The 25,032-nt window shown below is 46.9% G+C and overlaps 1 protein-coding gene across 3 annotated transcripts in view; it reads left to right on the forward strand.

Annotated features, from left to right (window-relative positions):
- chrna9a (cholinergic receptor, nicotinic, alpha 9a) overlaps positions 1-21,952 on the forward strand; it is a 56,079-nt gene extending 34,127 nt beyond the window's left edge. For all 3 annotated transcript variants that reach the window (XM_085968998.1, XM_085968989.1, XM_085969007.1), the window contains one exon: positions 16,787-21,952. In XM_085968998.1, coding sequence (XP_085825124.1) covers positions 16,787-17,436 — 650 coding nt within the window. In that variant the 3' untranslated portion in view covers positions 17,437-21,952. The remainder of the gene's footprint in view (positions 1-16,786) is intronic.
- The last annotated feature ends 3,080 nt before the right edge of the window (positions 21,953-25,032 follow it).

A 25,032-nucleotide genomic window follows, 5' to 3' on the forward strand; every position in this document is an offset into this window, starting at 1 on the left:
GGTGGAGGGAGTGAATGTTTAAGGTGGTGGATGGGGTGCCAATTAAGAGGGCTGCTTTGTTCTGGATGGTGTCAAGCTTCTTCAGTGTTGTTGGAACTGCACTCATCCAGGCAAATGGAGATTATTCCATCACACTCCTGACTTGTGGCTTGTAGATGGTGGAAAGGCTTTGGGGAGTCAGGAGGTGAGACACTCGCCACAGAATACTCGCCCTTCTAGTCACAGTATTTATGTGGCTGGTCCAGTTAAGTTTCTGGTTAATGGTGGGGAATTTGATGGTACTGTCATTGAATGTCAAGGGGCGGTGGTTAGACTCTCTTGTTGGAGCTAGTCATTGCCTGGCACTTGTGTGGCACGAATGTTACTTGCCACTTGTCCGCTCAAGCCTGGGTGTCATCTAGTTCTTGCTGCATGCGGACACGGACTGCTTCAGTACCTGAGGAGTTGCGAATGGAACTGAACACTGTGCAATCATCAGCAAACATCCCCACTTTTGACTTTATGATGGCGGGAAGGTCATTGATGAAGCAGCTGAAGATGGTTGGGCCCAGGACACTGCCCTGAGAAACTCCTGCAGTGATGTCCTGGGGCTGAGATGATTGTCCTCCAACAACCACAACCATCTTCCCTTGTGTTAGGTATGACTCTAGCCAGTGGAGAGTTTTCCCCCTGATTCCCATTGATTTCAATTTTACTACGGCTCCTTGATGCCACACTCGGTCATATGCTGCCTTGATGTCAAGTGCAGTCACTTTCACCTCACCTCTGGCATTCAGCCCTTTTGTTCATGTTTGGACTAAATCTGTAATGAGGTTGGGAGCTGAGTGGTCCTGGCAGAACCCAAACTGAGCATCAGTGAGCAGGTTATTGGTGAGTAAGTGCTGCTTGATAGCACTGTCAACAACACCTTCCATCACTTTGCTGATGATTGAGAGTAGACTGATGGGACGGTAATTGGCTGGATTGGATTTGCCCTGCTTTTTGTGGCCAGGACGTACCTAGGCAGTTTTCCACATTGTTGGGTAGATACCAGTGTTGTAGCTATACTGGAACAGCTTGGCTAGAGACGTGGCTAGTTCTGGAGCACAAGTCTTCAGCACGACAGTCGGGATGTTGTTGGGGCCCATAGCCTTTGCTGTATCCAGTGCGCTCATCCATTTCCTGGTATCACGTGGAGTGAATCAAATTCACTGAAGACTGGCTTCTGTGGGGGGGTGGACCTCGGGAGGAGGCCGAGATAAATCACCCACTCATCACTTCTGGCTGAAGATGGTTGCGAACGCTTCATCCTTGTCTTTTGCACTCACGTGCTGGGCTCCGCCATCATTGAGGATGTTTGTGGAGCCTCCTCCTGTTGGTTGTTTAATTGTCCACCACCATTCACGACTGGATGTGGCAGGACTGCAGAGCTTTGATTTGATCCATTGGCTGTGGGATCGCTTAGCTCTGTCTATAGCATGCTGCTTCTGCTTTTAGCCTGCATGTAGTCCTGTGTTACAGCTTCCCCAGGTTGGCACCTCATTTTTAGGTACGCTTGATGCTACTCCAGGCATGCTCTTCTACATGCTTTATTGAACCAGGGTTGGTCGCCTGGCTTGATGGTAATGGTAGAGTGAGTGTTATGCTGGGCCATGTGATTACAGGTTTTGGTGGAATACAATTCTGCTGCTGCTGATGGCCCACAGCACCTCCTGGATGCCCAGTTTTGAGCTGCTAGATCTGTTCTGAAGCTTTCCCATTTAGCACGGTGGTAGTGCCACACAACACAATGGAGGTTGTCCTCAGTGTGAAGATGGGACTTCGTCTCCTCAAGGACTGTGCGGTGGTCACTGCTACCAGTACTTTCATGGACCGATGCATCTGCGAGAGGTAGATTGGTGAGGACGAGGTCAAGTAGGTTTTTCCCTCGTGTTGGTTCTCTCACCATCAGGCCCAGTCTGGCAGCTGTGTCCTTCAGGACTCGGCCAGCTTGGTCAATAGTGCTACTACCAAGCCACTCTTGGTGATGGACATTGAAGTACCCCATCCAGAGTACATTCTGTGCCCTTGCTACCCTCCGTGCTCCTTCCAAGTGATGTTCAGCATGGAGGAGTACTGATTCATTAGCTGAGGAAGGGCAGTAGGTGGTAATCAGCAGGAGGTTTCCTTCCCCTGATGCCATGAGACTTCACTGTTGAGGGAGTGGCCCTAGGAGTCCTCCTGACTGTATACCACTGTGCTCCCACCTCTGCTGGGTCTGTCCTGCCAGTGGGACAGGACATACCCAGGGATGGTGAAGGAGGAATCTGGGACATTGGCTGAAAGGTATGGTTCTGTGGGTATGATTATGTCAGACAGTTGCTTGAGTAGTCTGTGGAACAGCTCTCCCAATTTTAGCACAAGTCTCCAGATATTAGTGAGGAGGACTTTGCAGGGTTGACTGGGCTGGGTGTGCCTTTGTCTTGTCCAAAGCCGGTGCTTAGGTCAATGTCAGGTGGTTCTTCCGGTTTTATTCTTGCTGTTTTTCATAGCGGTTTGTTACAACTGAGTGATTTGCTAGGCCATTTCAGAGGGCAGTTAAGAGTCAACCACATTGCTGTGGGTCTGGAGTCACATATAGGCCAGACCAGGTAAGGACGGCAGATTCCCTTCCCTAAAGGACAGATGGGTTTTTACGACAATCCGGTAGTTTCATGGTCATCATTACTGATACTATCTTTTTATTCCAGATTGTTTAATTTTATTAATTAACTGAATTTAAATTCCATAGCGCCTGTGGTGTGATTTGAATTCATGACTCCGGATCATTAGTCCAGGCCTCTGGAGTAGTAGTCCAGTAACATAACCACTATGCTACCATACCTCTGCCACCTTATTGCCCACTTACTTAACCTGTCTATATCTCTTTGCGTTCTCCTCACAGCTTACTTTCCCACCTCGCTTTGTATCATCAGCAAACTTGGATACATTACACTCGGTCCCTTCATCTAAGTCATTAATATGGATTATAAATAGTTGAGGACCCAGCACTGATCCTGGGGGCACCCCAGTAGTAACAGCCTGCCAACCCGAAAATTATCCGTTTATTCCTGCTCTCTTTTCTTTCGTTCAACCAATCCTCTATCCATCCATGCTAATGTATTACCCCCAACCCCATGAGCCCTTATCTTGTGCAACAACCTTTTGTGTGGCACCTTAATGAATGTCTTTTGGAAATCCAAATATGCTACATCCACTGGTTCCCCGTTATGTACCCTACTAGTTACATCCTCAAAAATCTCTAATAGATGTGTTGAATAAATTTCCCTTTCATAAAACCATGCTGACTCAGCCTAATCATATTATGGTTTTCTAAGTGCCCTGTTACCCCTTTCTTAATTTAGTTATTGTGCAGCAGAATCGACACATAGCTGTTCACATAGGAAGGAAGGAACATAGGACCAGGTGTAGGCCATTTAGCCCCTTGAGCTTGTTCTGCCATTCAATGAGATCATGGCTGATCTGTGACCTAACTCCATATCCCTTAATACCTTTTGGCCCAAATCCCTTAATATCTTTTGATTAACAAAATGTATCAATCTCAGACTTAAAATTAACAATTGATCTAGCATCAATTGCTGTTTGCGGAAGAGAGTTTCAAACTTCTACCACTCTTTGCGTGTAGAAGTGTTTCCTAACTTCACTCCTGAAAACCCTGGCTATAAATTTCAGACAATGCCCCATAGTCCTAGACTCCACAACCAGTAGAAATCATTTCTATCTATCTACCCTATCAGCTCCCCTTAATATCTTGAAAACCTCGATCAAATCACCTCTTAACCTTCTAAATTACAGGGAATACAACCATAGTTTATGTAATCACCCCATGTAATTTAGCCGTTGGAGTTCAGGTATCATTCTGGTAAATCTAGGCTGCGCTCACTCAAAGGCCAATATATCCTTCCTAAGGTATGTTGCCCAGAACTGATCACAGTACTCCAGGTGTGGTCTAACCAGGCCTTTGTATAGCTGTAGCATAACTTCTATCGCCTTGTATTCTAGTCCTCCAGATATAAAGACCAGCATTCCATTAGCCTTTTTGATTATTTTCTGTACCTGTCTGTGACATTTTAATGATCTATATACATGGACCTCCAAGTCTCTCTGGACGTCCACTGTTTCTAGCTTTTCACCATGTAGAAAGTACTTTGATCCTTTTTAGGTCCAAAGTGGATGACATCACATTTGCTTACATTGAAATCCATTTGCCACAGTTTTGCCCATTCTCTTAATCTATCCCATTATCTAAGTCATTAATAAATATGGTGACTAGCTGACGCCCCAAAACAGATCCTTGCGGGACACCACTAGTTACATCCTGCCAATTGGAGTACCTGCCCATCATTCCGACTTTCTGTCTCCTGCCGCTCAACCAATTTCCTAACCAGGTCAATAATTTGCATTCAATTCCATGGGCTTCTACCTTAGTTAAGTCTTTATTAAATGCCTTCGAGAAGTCCATCTAAATAACATCCATAGACATTCCCCTGTCCACTACTTTAGTCACCTCTTCAAAAAATTCAATCAGGTTCGTCAAGTATGTCCGACCCTTTACAAATCCATGCTGGCTCTCTCTGATCAGCTGAAAATTTTCAATGTGTTCAGTCACTCTATCCTTAATTATAGACTCTAGTAATTTCCTGACAACAGATGCTAGGCTAACTGGTCTATAATTCCCTGGTTTCCCCCTCTCACCTTTCTTAAATAGCAGAGTGACATGTGCAATTTTCTAATCTAAAGGAATGGTTCCCGAATCAAGAGAACTTTGCAAGATTATAGTTGGGGCTTCTACAATGATCTCACCTACTTCCTTTAAAACCCTGGGATGGAAACCATCTGGTCCTGGGGACTTGTCACTCCTTAGTACCAGTATTTTCTTCATTACTGTTATTTTGCTTGTGTTAATTTTTGTGATTCCCCGTCCTTGATTCAATATTAGTTTCCTTGCTATCCTCCTCTTCTACTGTAAATACCGACGCTAAGTAATTATTCAACATGTCTGCCATTTCCTTATTTTCATTTACAATATCATTGTTATCTGCTTTCAAGGGGCCCACATTGCTCCTGACCACCCTCTTTTTCTAACATAAAATTGTAAAAAAAAAGTGTTGATTTTGATATCCCTTGCAAGTTTCTTTTTCTACTCCTTTTTTGTAGCTCTTACTATCTGTTTTGTCACCTTTTGTTGTTCTTTGTATTTCTTCCAGTTCCGAGGATCTGTGCTAGTTTTTGCATTTTTGTATGCTTTTTCGTTTAGTTTTATGCTGTCCCTCACCTCTTTAGTCATCCAGGGCTGTTTTTTATGGCAAGTAGAGCTCTTGCCCCTAAGGGGTATAAACTGGTTCTGTATCACATTAAATTCTTTTAAGAACCCCACCCACTGATCATCTGCCATTTTACCTATTAACACATCTACTCCATCTGAACAATATTAATTGGGGGTTAATTTCCTCAGGGTTTTTTCTGCTCCGCTGCTGTAACTTTGGCAGAAATACCGTTTATGCGTATAAGTGCAATTTCTGCTGACTGCACATGCGCAGTTAAATGTGGAAATTAGGAAGTTGTCCGAGTTGCCATGCTCCTGCAGAAGCTGTGCTAAAACTATATCTTGCCAAGAGACTCGTCATTGAAATACATGGAACAGCTGTACTTGTGTAATGTATACAAACTAAACTCCCCAGAAAAAGTTAGGGCTTAGCCATTTCAGTGTAAGTAATTTTTTAACGGCGTGATAAGTCTTAATTACTGCCAAACAACCCCTCTGGCACTGAAAGTGCGGAGTTTCATTCCTTCAGATTTTAATTATTGTTGGAGATTTTTTTTAAATTAATTTTATTTTTAACTTTTTCTTTCTGTCTCTTTCAACTCTCTTAAAGCCATCTTTCTTTCCTTCTCTTTATTTAGCTTTCTCTACCTGATTTGACATTGCATTAAATATTCTGACACTTCATGGTGTGCTGCTCATTAACGATTCTTAGAAACATAGAAGATAGGAGCAGGAGTAGGCCATTCGGCCCCTCGAGCCTGTTCCGCCATTTAATGAGATCATGGCTTATCATCCAAATTCAGTACCCTGTCCCTGTTTTATCCCCATATCCCTTGATCCCTTTAGCCTTAAGAAATATATCTAATTCCTTCTTGAATATATTTAATAAGTTGGCCTCAACTGCCTTCTGTGGTAGAGAATTCCACAGGTTCACCACTCTCTGGGTGAAGAAATTCCTCCTCCTCCTCTCAGTCCTAAATAGCTTACCCCTTATCTTTAGACTGTGATCCCTGGTTCTGGACTCCCCTGCCATTGGGAGCATCCTTCCTGCATCTAGTCTGTCTAGTCCTGTTAGAATTTTATAAGTTTCAATGAGATCCCCTCTCATTCTTCTAAACTCTAGCGAATATAAGTCTAATCGACCCAATCTCTCTTCATACGTCATTCCTGCCATCCCAGGTATCAGTCTGGTGAATCTTCGCTGCACTCCCTCCATGGCAAGAACATCCTTCCTCAGATATGGCGACCAAAACTGCACACAATACTCAAGGTGTGGTCTCACCAAGGCCCTGCACAACTGCAGCAAGACATCCTTGTTCCTGTACTCGAACCCTCTCGCTACGAAGACCAACATACCATTTGCCTTCTTAACCGCCTGCTGCACCTGCATGCTTGCCTTCAGCGACTGGTGCACAAGGACACCCAGGTCTCGTTGCACTTCCCCTTCTCCCAATCTATTGCCATTCAGATAATAATCTGCCTGATGCGCTATCAATTACTCATAAAAGACTGAGAGTTAAGAGAGTAACTAAAGGCTTTTATTAACAAAAGAATGAAGGTCTGCCTCGAGCGGTCGACCGGTCCAGAAATACAAAGGGCTGGGGAGCAGTCACCTTTATACTAGGACTTGTGGGAGGAGTCAGCCGAGGCATGTCCAGGCATGTACACAGTGGAATACAAACAGTGGTTTACCACATTCACCCCTTGTTTAAAATTGAGTCCGGCGGGGTGAAGTGTATTAAAAGTTAGTGTATTGGAGTCTCTCCGGAGGTCTTGTCTGCCGCTGTGATCGGCGTGGCGACGGCAGGGGTAGTGGAGCTTCCGGCGTCGAGTCCTGCGTGGGCTGTGGCACAGGCGTGTCGTCCTCGTAGATGTCGAGCGGGTCGCGGGGCCCAGGCCTGCCGTCTGCTGGGGCTGGATATCGGATCGTGGGGGGGGGGGTGGTAGTGAGTAGTGGGTTACTGCGGCCCCTGAGGGTGCAAGGTCTCTTATGGAGACTGTGTCCTCCCGCCCGTCCGGGTATGCAATGTAAGCATACTGGGGGTTGGCGTGGAGGAGGTCGACCCTCTCGACCAGGGGGTCCATTTTATGGGTCCTCACGTGCCTTCTCAGTAGGACCGGCCCTGGGGACGTCAGCCATGGTGGTAGCGATGTCCCCGATGTGGACTTCCTTGGGAAGACAAACACTTTCTCATGAGGGGTGGCGTTAGTGGCAGTGCAGAGCAGTGACCGAATAGAGTGGAGCGCATCGGGGAGCACATCCTGCCAGCGGGAGGTTGGAAGGCCCCTAGGGCTAGATTTTCAGTTGCTTGCGCCAGCAGTTAGCGCCTTAAGAGAAGTGATTTCCGGGCGCTATGCGTGTAGCGCCCGGGCGCAGCGCAGTTTGCGCCCCGCCCCAAATTAAGTTGCCCGTTAGCGCCGGCGCAAAGTTTAGCGCCCGCCCGGATGCGCGCGCAGAAAATGATGTCACATCCTCGTGCAACGCCCTTTGGCCGCCCCGATTGCAAACTTCAGTCGGACCGCCCCATTGTGCGGCGGGCGGCCGGAGCGTTTGGAAAAAGGAACGCAACACAACCAGCGCGGGCCCCGGGGGGCGCTAATTAAAGGGAACGTCCTCTCCAGTATAAAGGCCATCCTTTTTTCAGAAAACAGTCTTGTGCAACGCATTTCTGGAGACACAACAAGGAGGATAGCTAACTGGTTTCAAGCAGCAAGAGCCAGGTATTTTTGGACTCAGGCAACAGCGCTGCAAGTGGCCATTTGGAAATTAGAGTGTTTGCCAGGATTTGATGGGGGTTGCATGGGGTGCCAACGCGGAGTTGCAGCTCCATGTCCATAGGGCTCGCAGACGCATTGTGAGAGGGGCAGCCCTGGCTAGAGGCAGAGGGGGCTACAGGCGTCGGCCACGTAGGCCTTACCCAGTCAGGCTATACCGCCAGCAGCGCTCCTACCTAAACATGAGTGCCGCGCGATGTGTTAAAAGGCTCCGATTCCGAAAGGGGGTGATTGCAGAGATCTGCCACCTGCTTCGCCGAGATCTGCAGCCAAAGCTCAGGTGCAGGACGTCTCTGTCGGTGGAAGTGAAGGTGACAGTGGCATTGAACTTCTATGCCACCGGCTCCTTCCAATACGCTGCTGGGGACATAGCAAACATCTCCCAGTACGGCGCGCATCGCTGCATCCGCCAGGTGACCGAAGCACTGTTCAGAAGGAGAAGCCAATTCATCTCCTTCCCCATGGCCCTGGAGAGCCAGCATCAGCGCGCATTGGGATTTTCCAGACTCGGGGAATTACCCTTGGTCCAGGGCGCCATTGACTGTACGCATGTGGCTTTGCGGGCCCCTCTGGAGCATGGCGAGCAGTATCGCAACAGGAAGGGCTACCATTCTCTGAATGCGCAGCTGGTCTGTGACCACAAGCAGCGCATCATGGCAGTCAATGCCAGCTTCCCAGGCAGCAGCCACGATGCCTTTATCCTGCGGCAGAGTACTGTGCATGACATGTTCCAGGCACAGCCTCCCCCAAGAGGATGGCTACTCGGGGACAAAGGCTATCCTTTGTGCACCTGGCCCATGACCCCGCTCCACGCGACCAGGACCGCTGCTGAAGAGGCCTACAACGAGAGCCATCAAACCACCCGCAACATCATCGAGCTAACTATTGGGGTCCTCAAGCAGCGGTTCCGCTGCCTTGATCGCTCCGGAGGAGCTCTCCAGTATTCGCCGGACCGGGTCTCCCAATTTGTGGTGGTTTGCTGCATGCTACACAACCTGGCTATCCGCAGGACTCAGGCACTGCCACCTGACGTTGGACCAGCACCTCAGGAGGAGGAGCAGGAGGAGCATGAGGAGGAGGAGGAGGAGGAGGAGGAGGAGCAGGAGTACGTTCCCAGGAGGGAGCGACCAGGGCCAAGGGCCGCACGACGCCACCTTATCAGACGGTACTTCTAAGCCCCCTGTCAGGGAATGGCCAGGGGCCATGAGGGAAGATGAATGCAGCCGCTCCGCAAGCCCTCAGCCGGCGAAGCCAACAAACACTAAGAAGAACAACCATGGAGACTGCATGAATAAAGATAATTTTTTATTGCACAAAAATGAAAAGCCCTTCCCACATGAATCGCCAAAAACAATAAACGGGCCCCACAAAAAGCCCAACAAACGACTCACTCGCACAAACTGGGGAGGAGCCACTCCACCTTTATTGAAACCGGGCATCAACGTTGGCCTAACGCAAAAAAAAAGCCCTCCAAAAGCACAACCATGGGCAAAATAAAGATGGCCACCGCCATATTAAAGGAATGCTGGCCACACCCTCTACTGAGTGGCCCGCGAGGGCGAGACCTTGGCCAGCATTTTGCCTCCCCTGCCCTGCCTGCTGCTCCTTCGCAAGCTCTGCCCAGTGGCTGCTGCGAGGCTGGGGGAAGGCGCCTGAGGCTCAGATGCCCTTCCGCCAGATGCCACTGGGGGGCGGCCTACACGGCGTTTGGGCCTCGAGGGGCCATCTGCTGAGTGGCGCACCTGAGCCTGGCCACCATCAGCTGCAGCCGCTTGCCCTTGACGCCCCAGTGGGGGAATGGCGGCGACGGATGGCGCAATGTGGGCCAGCTGGCGTCTGGGATGCGCTGGCTGGTGCTGTGGCGCGGTGGCACTCGGCCGGGCCCGCACTGCAGGATCCGCAGCAATCAGCCGACGGGCGGCTTGCTGGGATGGTCCAGCGCGGCGCCTGCCCTGGCGATGCCTGCCTGAGACAGCGCGTGTGGCAGCAGTGAGTGGCCCTGTGGCCCTGGTGTGCGCGCGCATCACATCCGCCAGGGTCTTGACGGCATCAGTCAGCATGCGGCCAGTCGCGGCAGTTGCTGCCCCGAACTCACGCACACTGGTCGCCAGCGACTCGATGGCCTCAGGCATGCGCCCCACCACGCTCATGAGTTCCGTGTGGCGCCGGTCCGAGTCGTCGGCCATCTTATCCAGCTTCCGCACCTCCTCCGAAGTGAAGGTGTCCGGACTGGAGTCGCGACTCTCCCGCTGGGGAGGAGGGGGCCGAACTAGGGGACCCTTGCCGCGTTGGTGACGGCAAGTGTGCCGAGCAGCAGCACTCCCCTCTGATCCTTCCCCCCTTTGGGGAAAGGCCGCGGGCCACGCGCACGGCTGCTGGGTGGCTGGACGCCACTGGTCCCAGAAGCTGCATTGCCCTGCGACAGTTCCTCCAGGCACTCGTCCAGTGAGGAGGTGTCAAGCATTTCCTCCTCTCCTGCGGGACGTGACTGTTCCCCCGAAGGTCCGGCTTGCTCCTCCTCCTCCTCCTGGTCGGAGGTGCTGTCACTGGCAGCCTCAGGGTCCTGGCCGTCACCAGCTGAAAGCAGGAATGCACAAGAGTAGCTTCAGAGTGAGGAGACGGCGTCAGCGAGGGTGTTAGGACTGGTGGGATTCAGCGCATTGGTGGGACAGTGGCAAAGGAGGTAGCTCGGATGGGCCAGTGCGACGCGAGAGGGCCAAAAGGCGAGGTCCTTACCATTGCCGGGCAGTGGAGGGTCGGATACACCGCACGCTGTGGGGACAATCACACGGGCTCCCATGAGCACACACACGCGCTCCTCCAGCCGAGTGAGCTTCTGCAGCTTGGCGCGGCCACCCCTGGCACGGGCCTGGCGATTAAACGCTACTTTAGCCTGCAAGAGAAAGGACGGGCTGTAAGTGCGCAGTGAAGCCCTGATGTAGTGTGCACTGCCTCCCATGGTGGAATAGCTTGGACAGAGTGAAGCCCTGATGTAGTGTGCACTGCCTCCCATGGTGTAATAGCTTGGACAGAGTGAAGCCCTGATGCACTGTGCACTGCCTCCCATGGTGGAATAGCTTGGACAGAGTGAAGCCCTGATGCACTGTGCACTGCCTCCCATGGTGGAATAGCTTGGACAGAGTGAAGCCCTGATGCACTGTGCACTGCCTCCCATGGTGGAATAGCTTGGCCAAAGTGTAGAGTGCCGAATGGCCATTTGATGCTCATGACTGTCCCAATGCTGCTGGCTGAGGGCTGGCCAATAGGACTTTCAGGTCCCTTTGCCCATCATGTCAGGTGTACATGCAAGAATGAGGAGGAGACTGGAAAGGCTACTCACCCTCACAATCCTGGTCAGATCGTTGTATTTCTTACGGCATTGTACGTGGGTCCTGGGGGCCTCGCCGGTGAACGTCACCCTCTGGGCGATCTGCTTCCAGGCTTTGGTGTAGTCATGGTGGGTTGGATTCCTCCCACTCTCTGGAAACAAGATCTTGCGCCTCACCTCCAGAGCTGTGACCATTATGTCCAGATCACCCTCTGAGAAGCGCAGGGCACGCTGACGGGCCTTCTCTGGCGTTGCCATGACTCCCTGGGGCTGAGCAGTAGTGTTGAGGACTCTTTGCAAGGCTGCAGTGTGCAGGGCGTGGCAGCAGACCAATTCGTCCCTTCCCCCTTTAAGAGCTGGTCGGCACCACGGGGTCTGCTGTCAGTGCAAAAATGACCGCACCCGTGCTGCGCCCCGCCTGGGCGCTATCCCTCTGGACCGCCGGCTTAGCGCCTAAAGGTAGGAGTGCAACGCCTCTTTTAGCGCTCCACCACTCTCTTAGGGCGAAGCCACTGAATTTCCGGCAACGGGGCGCTACTTTGGGGCGGGCGCTAACTTCGGGCGGGCGCTAAGGTTAGCGCCCCAAAACTGTCTATACTGAAAATCTAGCCCCTAGACTTTAAGGCTAGCAGGGCGGCCTTCCAAACTGTCGCATTTTCTCTTTCCACCTGTCCGTTCCCCCGGGGGTTGTAACTGGTGGTCCTGCTTGTGGCAATACCCCTAGTTAGCAGGTACTGACGGAGTTCGTCGCTCATAAACGATGAGCCCCGGTCGCTATGGATATAGCTGGGGAAACCGAACAGGGTGAAGAGGTCGTTCAGACATTTAATGACCGTGGCACTGGTCATGTCCGGGCAGGGGATGGCGAACGGGAAACGGGAGTACTCATCAATAATATTGAGGAAGTACACATTGCGGTCGGAGGAGGGGAGAGGCCCTTTAAAATCAACGCTCAGGCGCTCGAAGGGGCGAGTGGCTTTTATCAGGTGGGCCCTGTCTGGTCTATAAAAGTGCGGTTTGCACTCAGCGCAGACTTGGCAGTTCCTGGTCATGGTCCTGACCTCCTCAATAGAGTAAGGCAGGTTGCGGGCCTTGATGAAGTGGAAGGTGACCAAAACTGCACACAATACTCAAGGTGTGATCTCACCAAGGCCCTGTACAACTGCAGTAAGACATCCTTGCTCCTGTACTCGAATCCTCTCGCTACAAAGGCCAACATACCATTTGCCTTCTTAACTGCCTGCTGCACCTGCATGCTTACCTTCAGCGACTGGTGCACAAGGGCACCCAGGTCTCGTTGCACTTCCCTTTTTCCCAATCTATTGCCATTCAGATAATCTGTGTTCCTGTTTTTACCACCAAAGTGGATAACCTCGCATTTATCCACATTATAATGCATTTGCCCAATCACCCAACCTGTCCAAATCATACTGGAGTTTCTCTGCATCCTCCTCACAGCACACACGCCCACCCAGCTTTGTGTCATCTGCAAACTTGGAGATATTACATCTAGTTCCCTCGTCTAGATCATTAATATATATTGTGAATAGCTGGGGTCCTAGCACCGATCCCTGCGGTACCCCACTAGTCACTGCCTGCCACTCGGAAAAAGACCCGTTTATTCCAACTCTTTGCTTCCTGTCTGCCAACCAGTTCTCTATCCAAGTCAGTACCTTGCCCCCAATCCCATATGCTTTAACTTTGCACGCCAATCTCTTATGCGGGACCTTATCAAAAGCCTTCTGAAAGTCCAAATCCATCACGTCCACTGGTTCTCTCTTATCTATTCTACCAGTTATATCCTCAAAAAGTTCCAGTAAATTAGTCAAGCGCGATTTACCTTTTGATTCTTCAATTTGGTTGGTTAAGGAGATATACAGTTGTTTTCCCTGTTCACACAGGTCCCAGATCCCATGTAGAGGGTGCTGTGCTGTTTTGGCTCTTTAATTTACAGTAAATTCTAGTGCAAAATCCCATAGAAAGTCTGTGTGCAAGTGCATTGAGCATTTGCCGCTGAGAGCAAAATCCGGTCCAATATATATCAAAAAAGAGCAGTGGTCCCAACACCGACCCCTGGGGGACACCATTGCCCACTTCCCTCCAGTCTGATAAACAACAGTTCACCACTGCTCTCTGCTTTTTGACCCTTAGCCAATTTCGTATCCATGCAACCACTGCCCCTTTAATCCCCTGGGTTTCAATTTTGCTAACCAGTCTATTATGTGGTACTTTACCAAACATCTTTTGAAAGTCCATGTATACATCAACTACACTGCCCTCATTAATCCTCACCCTCTTGTCTCAAAAAAATGCTTGAAATCTTCAATGTAAGCAGCCTTCAGCAGCAGCTCACTCAACCTGGCCTACATGTTGAGTAGGTTTTAACTTCGCCATTTCATGATCTTTAGCTACTATCATATGATTCCTAGCTATCTTATATTTATATAAGTGTGCACTGTTTATGCAGTAGGATCTCTAACCTAAACTTGAGAGGTTTATATGGGTTATGTTTAAAAAGACCGAATCTAAATGTAAGTTTTATGTGCTGAAAATGCCCAACCTTGAACAACACTTCAAAAGTACTTCATTGGCTGTAAAGCGCTTTAGGACATCCTGAGGTTGTGATAGGCGCTAAACAAATGCAAGTCTTTCTTGGAATACACACTTGCTGTCAACGGCACTCTTTTAGTGTAAAAGTGTGAATAATTTACATCAAAGATATATAGCATTCCCTTTACATCCTAGTTGGATTAACTAAGTAATCCCAACACTCTGCAACATAAATCCGCTCCATAGCAGTTTAAGATTGTATTCATTGTATCACTGAGCAAGTTAATCTGCAAGCAATTTATTATGGCTGTTTATCATTTACTGTCCTCACAGTAGGACTGACCACATCCTTTCAACCTTATACAAAATACAGTATGCAGCGGTTCAATACATTTCTTCTTGGCCTCAAAACGTCATGACAACACAAAACATCCATGTGTCAATGGCTTTATGTCGTGCTTCATAACCAATATAGAACCTGCGTTAAAACCAGTATAGAAGCTGACCTCTATTGTGCTTTATTGTAAAATCATTACTCATATGACAAGATCACTGTTTTAATTCGAGTTTTATCATTTTTGGTTTAAACAATACAATTGATGTGTTCGCTAGGTAATTTATTTAGTAAAATATCACTAAGGAGATGAATAGAGCACCAAAGACTAAATTGCTATCTAATGAAAATGTTCAGTTACATTGCACAGAAAAAGCAAATTGGTGTTTTAAACAGGGCTATATATGGTGAATAAATCCATTGTTTAGCAACATGGCTAAGGCATGTACTCTCTAGTTTTGCAGTCAAGATATGTACTTTCTATTAGGCTATTGTATGACTTTGCTGTTGCAGAATATAAGATGATGCACATTGGAGCATGAAACTGGGTGCATGAATGAATAGGTCTTCATTACCAAAGGTGCTCAAGAAAGGAGCTGGGTGTAATTACTGACCACTCAGTAATTAAAGAATCCAGTCAGTAAGACCGAGATCTATTTCTAAAGCATTTGACCATAGGCAAATAAAGCTATTTTAATCCTGTCTATCTCTAAGGCCACATTTACAATATTGAACTTTAATTTCCTCTATTCTCTATTTTTGGCATACTGATTAATGTGTTTACATTAAATTCTTGTCTGTTATTTTGATGCAAATAGGTTAAGATAACTCTTTAAAATGAATAGCTTAATGACTGCATTACAATAGTTCAGATAGGAATTTGACACAAATGCACCAACCAGTATGCTATAAAGAGTGGACAGAGGAAACTAAACACCATTGTATCCAATTCTGGGTACCCTGCCCTGAACGGACATTGAAGAAGCGCAACAAGGACATTTCCAGTAGTTAGGACTCAACTGGAAATGGAGATTTGTTCCCCTGATGCTTGTGGAACTTGCTACCACGGGGAGTGGTTGAAGTGAATAGTATAGATGCATTTAAGGCAAGGCTGGACAAACATATGAGGGAGAAGGGAATAGAGGGTGATGCTGATAGATTTAGACGAGGAAAGACTGGAGGAGGCTCGAGTGGAGCATAAACGCCGGCATGGACTGGTTGGGCCAAATGGCCTGTTTCTGTGCCTATAATTCAGTGAGTTATGCAGTGAACAGTTGCCATATAGATTAAAAGGTTGTTGATTCAGTGCCCTGTCTGAGATGAATCTTTGATGTCAGCTGGGGCATTATTAGAGGTGCGGCGATTGTCTTTTGTACACCATTTGACCTCCGCACACCTGGGTTAGGTAGGGTAAAATTATCTGAGGTACTCGCCCCTGATTACTATCTAGTAACCATGTTGGAGATGACCTGTGTGGATATTAGCTGAGCAATTCCTGCTGATACTCACTGGTCAAGACTTGCATGTCAATACAGGTGGCTCCACTTATAACCAACATTCGCATGTATTGGATAATTGCATGTATTAGACTAATCCTGCAAACCAAAACAAGTGACTATTGTGCTATGCCAAATCCATTGTTTTAAATTAACACTGAAATCAGTTTATATAGACAAAACTTTGTTTTTATCCATGTACAATGCTGCCTCTATACTTGCTTCATAAAAAATACAGAGCCTGCCTTATATCAGTATATAATCTGCCTTACATTGTGCTTTATTTTAAAATCATTAGAGCATCTTGATGTACAGAACCCAACTGGTATTACACTGAGTATATGTTCTGCTCACCAGCACAGAAATGTATGTAAACAGGAAGGGCCCTGACTACATGGAGAGGCTCTGTAATGACTTTAAAAGCAAAGACAACTGTAAATCTGCCTTCTGCATTGCTATGAGAAATGCTGCTTCCAGTTTTTTGACTTGCTAGCTTGACAGATAGATTTGCTTATGACAGACAAACTATCCATGTAGAAACAAGTTTCAAATCAAATTTCACTGTAATAGACACTTGGGCAAGGCACTGGAAAGTGACTGGTGCCTTTAAGTAGAAACAGGAAGGAATTCATGTCTTCGAGAGATAGGAGGGCAGAATCTAGCAAGAATAAAGTAACCCAAATGTTAAGAAACACTCCTGGATTAAGTTGTTTTCATTCAAGGAAGAGAGGCATGGACTGTGCTAACGGAACTAGAGGAAATGAGTACATAATTATCTGGTTTCATTAACTTGGGGGTCATTTGAATAAATATCAGTTTTATTTTGGCAGTTTTGCTCATCAGCTGATTGGGTAGAGTGCATGAAAATACATTGCACACATTGCCTGTGGAGTCAACAGGTTTGATGAGCCAAATGGACTTTTCTTAAGTCTGTGCATGTTCTTAAAATAAATTGTGTATTTTGAATTTTACTATGAAATTTTAAACAACTCCAATATTTGTCTCTGTTTATTCATCAGGTAAATACTACATAGCAACAATGACAATGATCACTGCCTCCACTGCACTGACCATTTTCATCATGAATATTCACCACTGTGGGCCAGAAGCTAAACCAGTTCCAAAATGGGCAAAAGTGATCATATTGCAGTACATGTCAAAGATCTTTTTTGTGTATGACATTGGTGAAACCTGCACATTGGTGCAAAAGAAAGATGAAAAACTGGACTATAAACTACAGATGGATAATTCCAAAACAAATGGAAAATTTAGCAAAGAGCAAGAGTTAACAATAAAGGCTCAGCTTTCTAAAAATTACCAATGCACCAATGCAATGCTGAAGGAAGAAGCTGCTCTGTCTGTGTTACCAGCGCATCGGTGTCCAATATGCAACCAGAAAGAACCCAGTGCACATTTTGATGGAAGCATAGGGGGCAGTTGTGCCAGTGAAGAGGATCTTAACATGTCCTCTTGTTTCTGTTATTTACATCGAGGCAGGGTGGCAAAAAATATTGAATTTATAGCTAACTGTTTTAGAGAGCAGAAAGTAACCAGTGCTAAATCTGCTGAGTGGAAGAAAGTGGCTAAAGTAATGGATCGTTTCTTCATGTGGATTTTCTTTGTCATGGTGTTTTTTATGAGCATTTTAATTGTAGGAAAGGCAACATAACTTTATTTTCACATGTCTTATATGATGTATAATTGCTAATTCAATTATGATTGCTGTAGTATAGCAGTTTTATACATTGGTGCTAGTGAAGTTTGGAAGTGGAATAACACTATAACTCTCAGATTGTTAGGTCAATGAAACCTTCAGAACATTATTTCAGTTTCTGAATTTACAGTATGTAGAATCCATCAGCTTGCCACAAACAATTTCTTAAGCCATTAGGTTTTACAAAGTTATTTTTACAGTGCTTCAGATGTTAAATCTAATTTTCATACTGCAGGACCAAATTATTTAATCAATACTAGGAGCAGTTTCCTCTTTCTAGATTCCAAGACGTGCAACTCCAGAAGATGTTGCTGAAGGCATTGTGTTTGTTGAACTAAAAGTATTTTACTGGTCTGCTTGCTATTGTGTAACTAATATTGTTACTTACCTACTTCTGTAAATACTTTTGGTTTGAAATCACTTGGGTCTTTGAAGCTAAGTGAAATAATTGTTGACCAGTTCAAGCAGCAATGATCTCCCTCTCTGTGGCCAAACCCTCTTATCACTCAAGAATCCTCCTTAAGGGAAAGGACAACCCCAAATTCCTCTTCCCTGCCGCTAACTGGGCCACTAGACGTAGGATACAATAATAATAATCACTTATCATGGTTATCAATTTATCTACAACAGACCCAGAGATGTGGTGAGGCAAACCTACAGTGGTGGAAAGCTTTAGGAGCCATAGGTCCAAAGTCACCAATTCCTCCCAAGCAGGCTCCACTTACCATACATACCAACAGAAAATGCTGGAAAAACTCAGCAGGCCAGGCAACATCCGTGGAGAGAGAAACAGAGTTAACGCCCGAAGCGTTGACTCATATACTGTATCTCAATATTATTTTCTCAAAGAAATCTATCTAATTTGCATTTGAATGAATCAACACTACCTGCTTCCACCACCCCCTAGGGAGCTGTTCCGTAGATTTACCACTCGCTCATTAAAATATTGTTTGTGCAGATTAGTTTGGATTTCCCCCTTCTTTCCCCCGCCGCCCCCCCCCCTTTTCAACTGCAGACCAGGTCCTCTGATTCTACTGTTCAGGACAAGTTAAAACCGATTCTCATTGTCTACATTATCTAGTCCCTTTAGAATCCCAAAAGCAGCAATCTTATCACCTCTCAACCATCTCTCTTCCAGTGAGAGCGTGCCCAATTCATGTGGCTGCTCGTCGTAATCCAATCCCTCCATCCCCTTAATCATTTTGGTTGCCCTCCTGTATCCCTTCAATAGCTGCAATATCCTTTTTGTACTGTGGTGACCAGGGCTGTACACAGTATTCTAAGTGAAGTTGCACCAATGATTTATAAAGTGGCAGGATTACCTCACAATTTTGGCTCTACTTACACCACCAGCCCCCCCCCCCCTTCACCCACAGCATTGAGATCAAAGCTACCAATTATCTCCTATGTGATAGCAACTGCAGCATGATATTCTTCTTCAACTTCTTTAATGCCTCCGAGGCTTTCAACATGGTCACTCGCTCCATCCTCCTCCACCACCTCTCCTCTATTTATACTATTACCCTATCCCAGTATCACTCATACAGGTACCAAGAAAATCAGGACATCTCCTCCAATGGCTTCTCTTGCTGTAACGACATGGTCACCTCTGGTGTGCCCAAGGCTTTGTCCTTGGCCCCTTCATGTTCATCATTTATATGATGCCTCATCATTAAGCTCAGGGTAATCTTCCATAGGTCGATGACACCCAACTTTATTTTTGTGCCACTAAACTTGACCCCACAACTGTAACTATACCGCTCTCTGCCTATCTGACATCAAATAGCAGAAGCCAACCTGTTCATGACCCAGAAACTATGCAGTTTAGGTGCTGATTCCAACCTCCTTCCGGCTACTCTCAGGCTTAGCCTTAAAGTATGCAACCTCCATGTTCTCCTGAACCCTAAGTTGAGGTTCAATCCGCACATTCAGTCCAACACCAAGACAATTTACTTTAATCGGCACAACCCTGTCACAACATATAGTGTATTAAGTATATGCCCCCTGCTGTTGCTTGAAAGGATACAGTAGTGTAAAAGTTCAAGGTCTCAATCATCTTGGTCACCAGCCAAGCTAGCCCTGTTGTGGAACTTGTCTGTAGATCTCGCTTGAGTGGATAGCATAATTCAGTGACTGCCTCCCTGGTGAACCATAGGTGGTTGAGGCAGATGTTGTCAAACATGTCTAGGTATTTTGGCTTAGTTTGTAAATATTGGTGGTTGGGTAAGCAAGGGTGCTGTCAGTTCACTCCAAAACAATCAAATAGAGTAGTATACCTGGCCAGATGCCCATCTTCTTAATTGTGTTTGTGGGAACTTAAATTGCAGCTACTATCCAGCCACAGAAGGAAAATATAGGATGAAATTTTTTAAAGAAATGAAGCCAAACCAGAAGCCCATGCAACAAAGAGTGGCTGATCCGCCCTTCCAACCCCCATTTTAAACGTGTGACGATGACTTCAATACATTGTCAGCAAAAAACTGGGGGAGGGAAGGCCAGGATTTATTGCCCATCCCTAATTCCTGTTGAGCAGGTGGTGATGAGCTGCTGCCTTGACCTTTTCAGTCTGTGAGTTGAAGGTACTCCCACAGTGCTGTTAGATAGGGAGTTCCAGGATTTTGATCCAGCGATGACAAAGGTAAGGTGATATAAGTCCAAGTCAGGATGGTGTGTGACTTCGAAGGCAACTTGGAGGTGGTGGTGTTTCCAAGTACCTGCTGCCCTTGTCCTTCTGGGTGGTGCTGTCGGAGAAGCCTTGACAAGTTGCTGCAGTGCATCTTGTAGATAGTACAAAATGCAGCCACGGCACGCCAATGGTGGAGGGACTAATGTTTAAGGTGGTGGATGGGGTGCCGACCAAGTGGACTGTTTGGCCTTGTGTGGTGTTGAGCTTCTTGAGTGTTGTTGGAGGCAAGTGGAGATTATTCCATCACAATCCTGCGTTTTGCCTTGTAAGTGGTGGAAAGACTGGGGAGTCGGGAGGTGAGACACTTGCCACAGAATACCCAGCCTTTGATGTGGTCTAGTAGCCACAGTATTTATGTGGCTGGTCCAGTGAAGTTTCTGGTTTCAGGATGTTGATGGTGGGAGATTCGGCGATGGTAATGCCATTTGAATGTCAAGGACAGGTGGTTAAGACTCTCTTGTTGGAGATGGTAATTGCCTGGCACTTTTGTGGCGTGAATGTTACTTGCCCAAGCCTGAGGAACTCCTGACTTCTCAGTGACCTGACCTCTGAGCTGCCAGCACAGTTGAGCCTGTGGCATAGGCCAGCACTATCAGGGCCATCACCAACGTATGAAATTGATGGACAGGAAAAGAGCAGCTGGCCAATCATGCTTGTCCCATACAGTCATGGTACAACTGAGCATCATGATCCCACTGCTCCTCCAGTACCATTAATAAAATTTGCCTAACCTAAACTTGAGAGGTTTATATGGTTTATGTTTAAAAAGACCTAACCTAAATGTAAGCTTTATATGCTGAAAATGCCCAATCTTGCACAACACTTCTATTAGGCTATTGCAGGACTTTGCTGTTGCAGAATATAAGATGATGCACATTGGAGCAGGAAACATGAAGCTGGGTGCATGAATGAATGGGTCTTCATTACCAAACCAAAGGTGGTCAAGAAAGGAGCTGGGTGTAATTACTGACCACTCAGTAATTAAAGAATCCAGTCAATAAGACTGAGATCTATTTCTAAAACATTTGACCACCGGCAAATAAAGTTATTTTAATCCTGTCTATCTCTAAGGCCACATTTACAATATTGAACTTTAATTTCCTCTTCTCTATTTTTGGCATACTGATTAATGTGTTTACATTAAATTCTTGTCTGTTATTTTGATGCAAATAGGTTAAGATAACTCTTTAAAATGAATAGCTTAATGACTGCATTACAATAGTTCAGATAGGAATTTGACACAAATGCACCAACCAGTATGCTATAAAGAGTGGACAGAGGAAACTAAACACCATTGTTTACAATTTTGGGTACCCTGCCCTGAACGGACATTGAAGAAGCGCAATGAGGAAATTTCCAGTATTTTTAGAACTCTAAACTGGAAATAGAGATTTGTTCCCTTGCTGATTGTGGAACTCACTACCACAGGGAGTGGTTGAAGTGAATAGTATAGATGCATTTAAGGTGAGGCTGGACAAGCATATGAGGGAGAAGGGAATAGAGGGTTACGCTGATCGATTTAGATGAGGAAAGACTGGAGGAGGCTCAAGTGGAGCATAAACACCGGCATGGACTGATTGGGCCAAATGGCTTGTTTCTGTGTCGTATATCCTATGTAAACCCTCTGCAATGAATTCCCTATCCAACCCAAGTTCTGCTGTCAATCTCATAGGACTCTATCTTATAAAGTAACCTTAAAATAACTAATATAGTTGTTAACTTTTGGCTTGTTTTTTTAGGCACACGTAATATTTTTCACATGGGTAATAAATGCAAATCCCAAGAGGTCTCGCATTTAAAATGGACTGATTTTCCAGTAGTACTATTGTGGTTATATAATGCATTAAAAAATAGTTAATGAGATAGAATAAAATGATGCAGTCAAAGGAATGAACCTAAGCTACATTATTAATGCATTGCATTGCTAATGTTCTGCATTGTTTGGTTCAAAGTTGTAAGCCTATCTGTTTGGGTCAACAGAGTTATAAATTATATATAATCCAATCAGCTATAATGTAGATGCAGCACCATCAAGACTACATAGGTGGTAATGTTCAAATTAATTTTATATCAGTATTGATGCATACATTTTTATGTATTTATTTCTCAGCTCCAGCATTGACTCCAAGAGGGACAATTTTAACTAAACCTGCCCAGCGGAAATGGGGAGGGGGGATTGAAATCACACCTGGGGCTCCCCACGCTTGACCCCCACAGTTCTTACCCCCTCCACCATTTTAACTCTGGTTTCTGGCTGCGTGTGAGGTGCTAACCCCAGACAAGCAGTGTCCTAATTAAAAGGTCACAATTAAGACAGTAGTGATATGAAAATCGGTGCCTATATGTGTGAATATTCCTATAATCAGTTAACAAACCCCATTCTCTGAAACTGCTATGGTATAAGAGAAATCTTCTTAGGCAGCCCCTCGGAACCGAGGGTGACTTGCTTCCACGTTAAAAATGAGTTCTCAGGTGACTGATGAGTCCAATGCGGGACCTACAGTCTCTGTCACAGGTGGGGCAGACGGTGGTTGAAGGGGTGGGTGCTTGGGTTGACGTGCGCTGCCTGCGCTTGGCTTCCGCTTGCTCCCGGTGAAGAGACTCGGTGTTTGGCACCTTCCTGGATGCTTCTCCTCCACTTTGTGTGGTCTTGGGCCAGGAATTCCCAGGTGTCGGTGGGGATGTTACACTTTTTCAAGGAAGCTTCGAGTGTGTCCTTGAAGCGTTGCCTCTGCCCACCTGGGGCTCTCTGGCCGTGCCAGAGCTCAGAGTAGTGCGCTTGTTTTGGGCATCTGGACAATGTGACCCGTCCAGCGGAGCTGATCGAGTGTGGTCAAAGCTTCGATGCTGGGGATGTTGGCCTGAGCAAGAACACTGACATTGGTGCACCTATCCTGCCAATTGATTTGCAGGATCTTGCGGAGGCAGCGTTGGTGGTACCTCTCCAGTGCTTTGAGGTGCCTGCTGTACATGGTCCATGTCTCTGAGGCATACAGCAGGTGGGTATCACTGCTGCACTGTAGACCATGAGCTTAGTGCTGGGTTTGAGGTCCTGGTCTTCAAACACACTCTTCCTCAGGCCGAAGGCTGCACTGGCACACTGAAGGTGGTGTTGGACTTCTTCGTTGATGTCTGCCCTTGTTGACCATAGGCTCCCGAGGTATGGAAAGTGGTCCATGTTGTCCAAGGCCTTGTCGTGGATTTTGATAATCGGGGGGCAGTACTGTGTGGCGGGGCAGGTTGGTAGAGGACCTTTGTCTTACGGATGTTTAGTGTAAGGCCCATGCGCTCGTACGCTTCGATGAAGGTGTTGACGATGGTTTGGAGTTCGACCTCCGAGTGAGTGCAGAAGCAAGCGTCGTCTGCATACTGTAATTCGATGATAGAGGATGGGACGACCTTGGATCTGGACTGGAGGCGACGGAGGTTGAAAAGTTTCCCGTTTGTTCTGTAAATTAGCTCCACTCCAGTGGGGAGCTTACTGAGGGTGAAATAGAGCATTGCAGCAAGGAAGATCAAGAAGAGCGTTGGTGCGATGACACAGCCTTGCTTGACCCTGGTTTGTGCGTGAATTGGGTCTGTGGTGGAACCATTGGTCAGGATCATGGCTTGCATGTCGTGAAGCAGGCGGAGGATAGTGACAAACTTTTGAGGGCAGCCGAATTTGAGGAGGACACGCCATAATCCCTCATGGTTGACAGTGTCGAAGGCCTTTGTGAGATCAAAGAAGGCCATGTACAGCGGTTGGTGGTGTTCCCTGCATTTCTCTTGTAATTGACGTGCGGTGAAGATCATGTCCATTGTGCCCCTTAGTAGGCGGAATCCGCATTGCGACTCTGGGAGGAGCTCTTCGGCCACCGGGAGAAGGCGATTGAGGAGGATTCTTGTGATGACTTTCCCTGTGGCAGACAGCAGGGAAACTCCTCTGTAATTACCGCATGCGGACTTGTCACCTTTCTTGAAGATGGTCACAATTACGGCATCTCTGAGATCCTCTGGCATACTCCTCCTTCCAGATAAGAGAAATGAGTTCATGAATTTGTGCCAGTAGTGCTTCTCCGCCATGCTTTAGTGCCTTGGCGGGGATTCCATCTGCTCCTGAGGCCTTGTTGTTCTTCAGTTGTCAGATGGCCTTTTCAACCTCGTGCCGGGCTGGGGTTATGCTGAGATGGTGGTGGGTAGCATGCTGTGGGATGGAGTTGAGGACACTCGTGTCGAAGACAGAGTTGTGGTTAAGGAGATCTTCAAAGTGCTCCTTCCAGCGGGCACTGACTGCCTCTCTGTCCCTGATGAGTACCTCTCCGTTCTTGGCCCACAGTGGGGTAGAGCCTTGGGTGCTTGGGCCGTAGTTGGTCTTGACTGCGTTAAAGAATCCACGCACGTCGTGGTTGTCGGCTAGCTGCTGGATCTCCTGCGCTTTTTCCACCCACCATCTGTTCTTTAGGTCGCGAGTTTTTTGTTGGACCTCGGTCTTCAGGCTTCTGTAGCGCTGCTTTCTTGCTCTCGAGTTCTGTTGCTGTTTCCAGATCAGGAATGCCTTGCGCTTGCGGCTTATTAGCTCCTGGATCTCCTGGTCATTCTCGTCGAACCAGTCGGTGTTTCCTGGTCGAGTGACCGAGTGTGGTAAACCACTGTTATACCTGTCTGTGTCTGTATGTGTATTCCACTAGGTACAGGCCTGGACATGCCTCGGCTGACTCCTCCCACTATTCCAGGTATATAAGTGACTACCTCCCAGTCCCTTAGTATTCTGGACGGGTCGACCACTCGAGACAAGACCTTCATTCTTTAGTTAATAAAAGCCTGATTGTTACTCGCTCAACCTCAGTCTTTTGAGTAATTGATGGCGCATCAATTTTATTAAC

The sequence above is a fragment of the Somniosus microcephalus genome, chromosome 2 (genome assembly GCF_052327205.1).
Source record: "Somniosus microcephalus isolate GS21.2 chromosome 2, FLI_Smic_1.0, whole genome shotgun sequence".
NCBI lineage: Eukaryota > Metazoa > Chordata > Chondrichthyes > Squaliformes > Somniosidae > Somniosus > Somniosus microcephalus.